This window comes from Eutrigla gurnardus (assembly GCF_963514095.1).
Source record: "Eutrigla gurnardus genome assembly, chromosome: 6".
Classification (NCBI taxonomy): domain Eukaryota; kingdom Metazoa; phylum Chordata; class Actinopteri; order Perciformes; family Triglidae; genus Eutrigla; species Eutrigla gurnardus.
The window spans coordinates 28,616,345-28,628,527 of record NC_139920.1 but is presented as its reverse complement, the minus strand read 5'-3'; the positions used below and the strand labels follow the sequence as shown (position 1 = coordinate 28,628,527).

The 12,183-nt window shown below is 42.4% G+C and overlaps 1 protein-coding gene across 1 annotated transcript in view; it reads right to left on the bottom strand.

Moving 5' to 3' along the window:
- Positions 1 to 53: 53 nt before the first annotated feature.
- Positions 54 to 12,183, bottom strand: part of atf6 (activating transcription factor 6) — a 28,661-nt gene continuing 16,531 nt past the window's right edge. Inside the window, exons 14-16 of the mRNA XM_084012226.1 lie at positions 11,202 to 11,313; positions 7,866 to 7,950; positions 54 to 1,307 (exon numbers count right to left, since the gene is read on the bottom strand). Coding sequence (XP_083868352.1) covers positions 1,111 to 1,307; positions 7,866 to 7,950; positions 11,202 to 11,313 — 394 coding nt within the window. The 3' untranslated portion in view covers positions 54 to 1,110. The remainder of the gene's footprint in view (positions 1,308 to 7,865; positions 7,951 to 11,201; positions 11,314 to 12,183) is intronic.

Below are 12,183 nucleotides of genomic sequence, written 5' to 3'. Positions count from 1 at the left end.
TTTTTAGTGCACAAATTAGTGCTAAAACCCAACAATGCAACTCCATCACACAGTTTCTTTTTTTTTAAAAAAAGGTTGCAATTTCAAAAAAAGGTTTAAGTGCACCAAATAAAAGTGCAATTCAGCCCATGGACGGAAAAGTCAGGACTCAAGATATGTTTTTCATCTGTATTTATGTCAAACATTGAACTTTTTTTGCTCAATTGTAAATATATTGGGTTTCAAATTGGATGATGATTTCTCCCGATCCACCATTTATCATTTACATACAATATGTCGATTAGAATAAAAAGTTCCCACAAAACATCATAGAGAATATAAAAAAAAAAAATCTGAAATTTTGATGGCAGAAATGAATAAATTGCAGGAGCTGGCATTACTGTTACATCATAATACAAAATAAATATGTACAGTATCTGAATCGGTTCAATAATATAAGAGAAGCACAGTGCAAAGACCCAACAACTAGAAAAACAAACAACCCCTGAATCCTTAAATCAATGGAAACCAACGACGTAGTGCTTCGCCTGCTGGCGGACACAGATCAGCTGACTTCCTGAGTTTGCTGCGTGAAAACTAATCTCGCATCTCTTTTTTCACAACTTTAGAGAGAGAAAACAAACACAAACACAGATTTAGTTTGACTTTTGAAACGTTAATATCACAAATGCCTTCCTGGTGACATCGGTCTCAGGTGTGGAATACTTTTTTTTTGTATTTTTTCACTCCAGAAACGAGAAAAGAGCCGGCATGAGGAGAGCTGCTGTGGGGTAAAAGTATTTGTGTTATGACGGGGTGACTCAGGGTTCAATGCTCAGCCCCCGTGCCGTGAAGCAATTACCCTTATGTTGGGCGTCTGGGGTTGCAGGGAGAAGTCGCTGTTGCCACACAAAGAGCTAGCTCGTCTGCTAGGACCCTATTACGGCCTACCTCCGGAGATCAGCCCTGATAAAGAATGTTTTTTAAGCTACCTTCGTTTTTCATTCAAATCTAAAATCAAGTGGGCGTTCCCCCAGATGTAAAATATACTTCATCACATACAAAAAGTGGTAACTGAGGTCTTATCTTCTGTTTTGTCGTCAAGTTATAAATAAGAACTGCTGTTGGATCTCAGGAAGACCCCATCAGCACGCCGACAGGAGGCGGGGCCTGGCTGTCCGTGGAGGCGTGCTGGTAAACCGTCTCCGTGCGGTTGACCCGGAGCAGAGGTGGGATGGAGGAAGACCTGATGTGGAGGATCCTGGTGTCCGTTACCTCACAGTCGATCTGCATCATCACCTCGTAGTCTTTGTCCCTTATGATGCTGTCTGTAACGGCATGAAAGGAAGCGGGGGGTTATTATTATTATTATTGGGTATTTGCTCAATTGGCAGTAAAAAGGTCTAATCAACTCGAGACACGAACAGCCAGACCGTATTCATCATCTTAATCACTGGCAGGTTTCTGTCCTACCGGTTGCACAGAGACATGACAGAAGAGCATTTTAAGAGTGTAAGGGAGTTTTGTTTGAGACAGTAGGGGGGAGAAACACAGTGAGAGACGGGGTGGAGGCCGGGTCACACATGGACTCCAGAGGTGAGTCACATTCTGGATTTCTCCAACATGGAGATAAACAAAACAGCCCTAAACAAGAGCAGGACATGCAAATCTGAGAGGAAGAAAAGAAGAAACAGGAGTCGAGGAGACGAGTCAGGATCCTTTAGGTCTCTTACTGTGAAACATAGGGGTGAGTATTGGCCAGAACGATACAATATGTATCACGATACTTTGGTCACAATACGATACGTATCACGATACTTTGGTCACGATACGATACATATCACGATACTTTGGTCACGACACGATACATATCACGATACTTTGGTCACGGCACGATACGTATCACGATACATTGGTCACGATACGATACATATCACGATACTTTGGTCACGACGCGATACATATCACGATACATTGGTCACGATACGATACGTATCACGATACTTTGGTCACGATACGATACGTATCGCGATATTGCAATATAAATAAAGATGAAAACACAAGTACCTATATATGTACATCAGATGATATTGATCAGAGGACAAATTGAGTCAAAACTATTTCATTCAAAACAGCCTCTCCATTTTATTAATTCCCATGAAATTCACTGGAATAAATATTGAAAATAAAATGAAAAAGGATAAAGTACTGCATTAACAACGCGTTTAAACAGGAATCTTTGGAGTTGAAAAATCGATATTGTATTGGGCGCCAAAGTATCGCGATATATTGCTGTATCGATATTTTTACCCACCCCTAGTGAAACGGCACAAACGCTGAGAATCACAAAGCTTGCAATCAAAAAAGACATTTTCACAAGGATCGTCCCGATGTGGGACCGACTCCCGAGTAACTGGTTTAATATGTGGAAATAGAAAAAAGATGTGGGACTCATGGTTCATGGTCTGTGGTCTCTTGTAGTCTGGGGCTAAGAACACCCTTCACAGAGGACACGCTCGTAAAAGTCGCTGCTAGAAGAAACTATTAAGGACGTGCTGAGGGATCCCTGGTGGATTTACATTAACGCGTGGCTTCCTATGTGTGTCGAGACAGTCAGGAAGGTAGCAGCATTCCTCATATGGAGCCCACAAGCCGAACACTCCTCGGGCAGTTTAAGTGCTCTCTTATACGACTCGGCCATGGAGCTGTAGGTGTCTTTAAAATGCCTCTGAGCGCTGCGAGTTGTTTAAAAGCTGCAGGTTTTGTTCCCCCCCCCCCCCCCCCCCCCAGACACCTGTGCAAGACATCAGCTTCTTCTGCCCCCGCAAGCTTTCCACGCACGTCCACTTTAGAGAGTTTTATCAGATCTTATCGTGACACAATAGCCTCTCCTGCAGCCAGAAGACTCAACGGATGTTCATATCATTAAATGGCGAGCAGACGTAATGCCGAGGATGACCTCATCTGCTGCCGAACTTCCTCTTTTGCACCTGCGGTGAAACCGGAACCTTCCGAACGGCTTCAGTGCTTCAGCAGACATCTCTGGAAATCATCCTCCGGGTTGGGATTCTGTCACGCTATGTCTATCTCCAGTTACTTATCCGAGCTAGAAAAGTTATTCTCTGTGTATCTCCGTGGCCTTTTTTCCCCCCCTTCCATGTCCAAGACCCTGTCATCGCTTAACCGTCACCATAATCTGCTTTGACGTTACCCCCACTTAGCTTATTTACATCCAATAATAGAAGACAGATAGCACAAAAACTGGAAGAACACCATCAATAATCTGAATGTAAAACACAAGGAGGATGAATATGATGGAAATCCTTTAAAATCCAACAGGCGTATCAAATAATAAGAGAACAACTAAAGCAGGACATCTTATTACAATTTATAAAGGAGCTGTAGCTCTATTATTGTGTTAATATTATTCTCAAAATAATATTTTCTGCCTTATAAATAAAATTGAGCACAGATGCAGCAGCCTTTGGGAGTAAAAGCACCCTGTGGGTTTGTGGGTGCAAGAGGCTTCCAGCCCTTTTAAAGTGATCTTTATTATTTGGTGGCAATTTTACAGAGAACAGACGACGTTTGCATCACAGCACAAAAATCTAATAATTACTTTGACCCAGTGAGTAAAACACCCATAACTCTAGAGAGAGAAGCCACAAAGCTGAGCCACTAAATAGTAAATCAGCAGTTTCAGTTGGCTACTTCCACATTTTCCCCATTGTTATTATTTTTCCCAGTATATTTACTACTTATGTTACTGTATTCTGAAATGGCTGAGTATCAAAACTTCCAGTGACTAGGTGAATATCGAGGGTAATTGAGCAACTAAAGCCCGATATCTCCATCGGGAGATGGAGGAGGCCAAAACAGAGTGCAAAGTAAAATTAATATTGCATTCATCAGGTGGCCAGAAACACAACTTCAAAGGAATATTAATGTTGCTGTGTGTCAGATTGATGGATGTGTATACAGGGAACTGTTTGCTCATACGTTATGTGTGAGGACATGTCTACGGTGTGCTGTAAAAAATTCTGTTACCCCTTTAAAGATCACTGTTCCCCATAATTATATTTTAACAAGTACCAATAATTACAGAATAATTACACGGGGGCTGCAATATAAGCAATTATCCAAATTGAGGACATTTAATTCCCTGCACTGTTTGCATCCACCGTTCACCAAATTAGCAAAATGTCTAAATCCTATTCAGACTCCTGCTTGAGAAACAGGAAGCACAGAAACACTACAGCCACGAGGCCCACCGTCGGACAGCAGCTCTTTGTAGAAGCAGCCAAATGCACCGTCGTGCTCTGCGTGGTCTCCTTCCCCCGTCGACGAGTGCCATCTGGAGACGTTCCAGAGAGCCTCTGCGACACAGTGAGCCGGTGTGTCGCTGATAAAACCCTGATGTCTGGCAACGACGCATCTGAGGAAACCTGAGAGTGCATCTCGGGAGGACGGCGGCTGCCAGACTGGCACAAACACTGAGGACATGTTCATGAGGGAGGCTTTTTTTATTGTGTCAAAGAGGAAGTAATTCATCTGCAAGTATAATCACAAACTTGCACGGCCGATAAAAATAAACGCGGGTCTAATAATCTAGTAATCAGATTCAGGCTAATCCATATTTTATGTAATTAATGATTGGGATGTTCTACCATGGTTGAACAAGCCAATGTTGGCCAATATTTTACCCTTAGATTAATAATCTCACAGGCCATAATAACTCTAAAATAGTCTGAAGACATGCTAGCAGCTCTGTTGGGCCGCACGTTGGCAGAAGATACCGATGTTTGACAGCCTACTATATTCAACATCTGAGATTAGCGTGTCATCATGCTAATATTTTCAAATCAGTACTTTGACTTTGTATTTTGACCCGATGATGGCACGGGACCGAGTTATTACAACGAATCCTGAGTGGAGACATGAATGTCTATCCAATAATTAGAAATATAGGGGAAAGTCGGCAGGATTCATCGTCTGGAGACCATGAACGTCAACATGTCAGTGTATTTAATAAAATAGATTCAAAGTGACTCTGTACCAAAGCAGCTAACACAACTAGCTTCATGTATGGAGAAGAAAGTCGTTGAAAGAATCACTTGTACAAGTTTATTTTGCAAAAGGAGGCAAGGGTTAAACATTTGGGCTGGTAAGAGTGTTCTCTGTCTCCGAGCACCGGTGGTGATGTTTGTGTAGATTAGAGGAGTAGGAAAATCTGACCCCCATCTCCTTCAGCGGCTCTCTGCCTTGAACCCCCCCAGTGAAGGCTGCCTGTTAGCCACGGTGCACATGTACAAGCTCAGTCAGTAAAAATAGACCATCCACCTGTAAATGATGTCACCTCCGAAACATTCCTCTCCTCCAAACACGTCCCTTCCACTTGATTGAGCTACTTTCAAACTCGGGGGGGAATCGTTAAACAAACACAACCCTTTCGGCCCTTATGAGGAGCCGCCGCTCGGCCAGATACGGTTTTCAGAGAGGGAACGAGGCGGTCAAGGTCCGGTAGACAGAAAGAAGTCCCGGCTTACATCAAAGTCTCGATCTTCGCTGTCCCGTTATTGAGCGCGACAGACCAAACGACTCCGACTGGCAGAGTCTGTCCAGCTCCTCCAGATGAAAACCATTTAGTGACTGAAGGAGGAAGGAGAGAAGCAACGGGGAGCTGGAAAGCATTATCCCTCCGCCGTGGAGCAATCACGCTCCAGAGAGAGGACGGCGTTTATGCTTATCTAAGGGGCTCGCCCAGCTAAACGGGTACATTTGCCCTCAATCACTTCGAAGGATTCAAGAAACCGGGATGTGAATCTGAGATGCGACTCGGAGGCTGTCATCTGTGTGACAGATGGGGCCTTTATACGCTGAAGGAGGGGAGGACTGAGCGGGAATCGCCATCGAGGAGCTACCATGGGGGGCCAGTTTGAAACCCGAAGCTACCGTAAACGCATCTGTGCTAAAATAAAACCGCTGTTAGTCCACGATCCAGCCAGAAACGCCTGAAACAAGAAGGCAAAGACACATGGCGTCCATGACGGATCCGGCTCATCGAAGGCCCCTTTTTTCTCAACGAGAATCTTTCCAGACCCGATATCTCTCCCTGAATGCCACCTTTGTTTGTCCACTTCAACAATTAGCTGAAAAGGACGTCTTGGATTTCACTATTTACTGCTGTTTCAATGGGCCATCTGACCAGCACGGACCTTCACATTCCTCCCTGACAAGACCAACCAAGAACAATGTTTACCTTCATCAATCTTCATCTCTAACACACCCCCACTCCCAGTAAAAAAAAAAAAGTTATTTCCCATTGGCCATGTCTTCCCTGCTGAGTAAAGAGGCTCATATTGCACTGACTCACTCCTCTCAGAGCCGGTCGGCTAATCAAATCTGATGCTGGTGTTTTGCCACGGACCAGCCGGGGAGATATCAGAGGAACAAGATTTCTGATTAAAAAAAAAGAAAAGAAATGCCAGGCGAGCACCCAAGAACAACAGGCTGTGTTTGTAATTGCTCACACCCTACGTAAACACTCCTTCTAGAGCACGTTTCCTTTGGACCGGTGGAAATAAAGCTGATAATCAACCGCAGCAAAGACGATTTTTTTCCACTGAAATCTCCTACTTTGGCATACTGTATTGATAATCCAGCAGATCTAAAGAGCAACAAAATCTATGATGAGCTCATGGAAATAAAAAACATCTGTATACTTTAGTGATTTGTTCAAAATCCCCCAAAACCAAAACAATTTGGCAACAAATACCCCAGTGGAGGTCCAGTGTTTTTGCAGAGAGAGAGAGTGTTCAGACACTGAGGCTTCCCCACCAGTTTAAAAAAAAAAATGTTTGAAGGGTTTTGTTTTTGAGGGCAGGTGGTCAAATAAACGGGTGATTGCATCTCAAATGGGCCGTTAGAAAACGCCACCCATCAAACAGCAGCCAAGTGCTCTGATTGCCACCCACCAGGACAAGATGTGTAGGCGATTGTTCTCTTTGAGAGGGAATGAAGCGGCCGGGATGAGCAGCGTCCCCGCTCTATAATCTGAAGAGGATCTGAGTTTGTATTTTGAATTTTTTGCTGCCATCATTTGGGACGATAACGGAGTAAGGATGCACGAGTCACGATGGGGTTAATCTATTCCGTTCGCATGGTCGCCTATAAAGTTGGAATAATTTGCAAATGTCTCGTCTTTTATAGCACCAAACAAATGTTATGAATTAATGAATTTCACCTGGGTAATTGGGTAATAACATAATCATTGCACCTGGACTAAAGTGATTACTGATGCATTTAAATAGGAATAAACAGAGGATTGTGTCTGAAAACAAAACATTCCAACGTTAAGGGCAAGCATTTTTACCAAGTTTTTTCCGTAATAAATAACAATGAAGTACATTTACATTTTTACATTTCTTTTAATATTTGTGCCTGTGCGTGGTTCAGTAAGTGACTGTACAGACACTTGACACCTTGTTAAATGCTACAGAGGATAATCTGAGGCAGATCGAAAGCAAAGACCTCATCCAGACAAGATGCCAGATGTCAAAGACAAACATTTTGGCAAAGAAAATCTAGAAAGAAACTTTATTTGATTTAAGTTAAACTGGCAACACACACACACTCACACACTCACACTCACACTCCCTTAATAGGCTCAAAAAGTAAAAGTGCTCTATTTTGGTCAGAGGAGTTGGAAGTTTCTTACAACACAAGTAATGCATTCTTGTAGGGAGACGTGTTTCTGAATCGGCTCCGGGCTTCGCCTTTCATCTGTTACATTAGTGACCAAACCCCCGGACCGGTGTGTGTGTGTGTGTGTGTGTGTGTGTGTGTGTGTGTGTGTGTGTGTGTGTGTGTGTGTGTGTGCTGCATACCGTTTATGTTCATGGCTGGCAACACCACAGACATCTTGGGTCGACTTCCTTTGTTGTGGTTGGTGGCAGGAAGCAGAAGATGATCCTGAGAACAAAGAGAAGAAGGTCACCGGGAGGAAGAGCGACTTTTTAGGAAGCAAATAGAACGCTCCGTCGCGTGCGTTTGCCAGTTGTTGACCGAGCTTTTGGGAGCCCGAGTTAATAAACCTGAGGAGGCGACCTCCTGGAGGATTTGAGTCAACAATTAGAGTTGAGCAGTGATGCAACAGTCATCTGCTCCCGGGTGATGTTGGGACTCTGGAAAAGCATGTTTCTAGTCCTGTTCGATGTGTGAAGTGTCCTGAGATAGCTTCTGATTTGACAGCTAATTTAATTTAATCTTGTAAAGCACTTTTAACTGTGTTTTTGAAACGTGCTATACAAATAAAGTTTGTTATTATATTATATTTTATAGCGGGTTAAGGTTCAAAGGTCCTCGCATTAGAAAATAATTTCCAACGAAGGCTTTTCTTGTCACAAAATTCTTCAAATTGAGCACTTTTCCTTTAATACTTCGCCCCGACATCTAAACTACAATCTCTAAATTGAGTAGTCACCTAATTGAAGCACTTATTGCATTTATTAATCTACTAGAAATATGGGATTACAATTGCACTAACCAGGAAAGTATTCCTTCAAAGCATGTTTTGTGGGATTCATTAGACAACGAGAGGAAAGGTTTTGATCCGAGCACATCCTCCCAGAAGGAGGAGTGGAATGCTAATGTGTGGACACGCGAGACTCTCACACACGGTGGTGTTTAGCTGCAGCTCCACTCCCGGATTCAAAAGCTATGACTCAATGAATCAGACGAATGATTCATACTTAGATCGGTGAATGAAATCCTACAGGATTTGAAAAGTAGATTTGTCTTGCTTCTCTCTCAGTTTGTGAGGAAAGAGTAGTTATCTGACAACGACATTAGAATGATTTGCCGACCGTTGCATGAAATGTAAACATGCAAAACATTGAAAAATGTCAGTGATGACAGAGGGAGGACGGTCTGAGTTTAGGGAAGGGATTAGATGGGAGGGAGCCGTGTAGAAAAGCTACAAGGAGACATCACGATGTGTGAGGATTCCTTCACATTAAAGGGTTTGGTGGTAGACGGTCATGGCACTGCAGGGCATTAAGAATAACCCGTAGACCACCTAAGGGAGTATTATTGACTGGGTTTGGAGGGTGGCAGGAAACCACCGACCGCATTATTGCTCATCATCTGGGGGACCGGCGAGCCAACACAACAGCTACGGCTGCCATGACAACAGGTGGATTTTTTTCCTTGAACCCAATGGGATACGGTCCACGGTAAGAAGGAGCCAGCGTTTCCACCACCTCACCTCCATGCACACTTCCATAAAGTCGCAGGTGCTAAAACAACGCTCGGAGTGAAGCAAGACCACGAGATGACAGTAAAGAGAGAGATCAGTTTCATATTCGGGCCTTGTTGTTATGTTTTCCATCGCCTCACCTCAAAAACAAAGCCACAGGTGGTAGGTCAAGTAACCGTGACCCACGCATGGCCGTCTCTGAGCGACATAGTGCAGACAGCGACCTCAGTTGCTGGCGAGGGTAGTGAACCTGACGGGTGTGCCTCCAGGGACACGAGTCAAAAATTGCTGGTAATTGGGTTTTAAATCCAAACACAATTCCAAATGTGATCTAGAGTTTTGGCAGTCTTGTAACAACATCATACCGAATGGAACAAAAAAACAAAAGCACACCCAGAAAACACAGGCGAATAAACAGAATGAGTGGATCTAATAAAGTCTATTAGTTCTGCCAGAATTAAAAAGGTCAGACTGGATAACAGGGCTGTGATTTATCATCTGTCTTTTACTATTTTAGTGCTTTTTAAAGTGTCGTTTTCATGCATCTATGATTCTTCGAAACCTTTCCTGCCTATTAAATCCAGGATGAATCCACTTCAGCATTTAATAAAAGACAAACTGAACGTAAAAGCATTTTTATGGAAGGCGATTCTTTGTCCTAATTGATTTCACTGCGTGTTAAAACAAGCAATACTGAAGACATTGCCTCTAAGGCTTTAGTGATGGCATGTTCCACTATTTTATGACATTTACAATCAATCAAAGCTTTCAAATAAGTGAAACACTTTTATTTTCCCTGAGTTGTTTTCGATTGTGATTTAATAAAAGAGTAACTATTGGTATTTTTCAGTCAGTCAGCGTAACCGAAACATCTTTCGTTGGCAGGCGAGTAAGAATCAACCATCAGGAATTTCTATGTGTAATTTGTGTTTAACTACTGAATAAAAGTTTAAGTGTCTGAGAGGGTTTCGCCCTGTAACATTCCAGGTTCTGAACTAAACCGCCCTCACAGCTCATGCAACACAAAGCTGCTAGAAACTGACCGACAGCCACTTGACCTGTAGAGGCCCTCGACTCGGGTACACCATTGTTACCATTGTCCCCGCTGTCACCATGCCAACTCGGAGCCAAACCTTTGTGACTTGCTTGGGGGTCTCGATCTTTGACCACATGCTTGAAAACTCCCGCCCCACTGAGTAATCCTGAGGATTTAAGGGCTTATCATCACCCAGAGGTTTGGAGTGTAATATGAGCTCCTTGGAGACACCAGATGTGGTTTTGGTTTAAAAAAAAAAAAAAAACATCTTAATTTAATTTTCATGTTACTTTTTGGACAAATTTGGAAATTCAGTTGGACTTTCTCATGAGGATGAAACAGAAACTATATTATAGCAAAAGTCTTTATTTTTCTTGATAAAGATGAGGATATAAGATTGGCGCTCTATGAACAGATTTTTTTTGGAAAAGAAAGAAAGAAACAAGCCCGAACTGATCAAATAGCTCTCTGAATATGATGTCCAGGATTAATCATCAACAGGGGAAATTCAAAACAGGTTCAGAGTCTCAAATGTGGAAAAGTGGTCACATGAATGACGACCAAGAAGATTAACAGTGACGTACGGCCATGCCTAAAAATCAAAAATCACCGTATTGGTCTTGATGATTGCTAATGGACCAAGGAAACTGGACTGGAGAGGGCTAGTTACACCCTTGGGCGTGTGCATTTCATCCCCCACCCTCCATCGCCTCACTTTTCTCTCTCAAATCAAACCTCAGTGGAGGAACCCGCCTACCTACATGTAATTTATCATACATTCTGTCTGTAATTAACTTGCTGTTTGTGGTCGTTTGGGAAAAGGAAATCTCACGACAGACAAATTGATTAGCGTTCAGCTGTGAAAGCTCCTCTAATTGACTTTGTGGGAGCCAGCGCCCGTTTCCCCTCCCAAAACACGTAGAAACTCACCCTGCGGAAAGACACCACATAGAACGTGTCGCCGCGACGATTGAGCTCATCGAAGAAGTCACTGTAGGTGTGATGAGGTGCGTAATAAACCTGCAGCTCACTGCCAGAATTCCTGTGAAGAAAGAACAATATGAGGAATACTGAACACTGGAAAACAAATTCAGAACTAGGGAGAAACGGACAGGTATACCACTCATCACATTAGGGGTGGGTAAAAATATCCATACGGCAATACTGCCCAATACAATATCGATTTTTCAACTCCAAAGATCGATTTAAAAAAAAAAAAAAGATTCATGTTTAGACGCGTTGTGAATGCAGTACTTTATCCCTTTTCATTTTATTTTCAATATTTATTCCAGTGAATTTCATGGGAATTCATAAAAAGGAGAGGCTGTTTTGAATGAAATAGTTTTGACTCAATTTGTCCTCTGATCAATATCATCTGATGTACATAAACAAGTACTTGTGTTTTCATCTTTATTTATATCGCAATATCGTTGTATCGCGATACGTATCGTAACAAAAGTATCGTGATACGTATCGTATCGTGAGGTTCTTGCCAATACTCACCACTACATCACATGCTGGCAAATTTCATGCAGATAAAATTCTGTAACTGGTTTCATATCAGATTTTTATCAAAACCAAAATATTATTTAGGTTGAGCCCTTTTTAGAGTATTAACCCCGATACCCTGACAATAAAAAATGTTTGGTTCCAGGTCCTAAAATATGAAGATTTGCTGCTTTTCCTTGTTTTACATGACAGTAATGTGATTCTCTTTGGGTTTTAGACAACACATTTAATTGCATCACCTTAAGAAAATGTGAAAATTATAATAATTTTAACGGTTATTTGCAACTCTGCATGATGGTCAACAAAACTGAGAGGGTAAACGTCATCCGTTCTTCTGTATTTTCTATATTCTGGCAAAGACGAAGACAGAGGTTTCCTTTTTTTTGTTTCATCACCAGCCTTA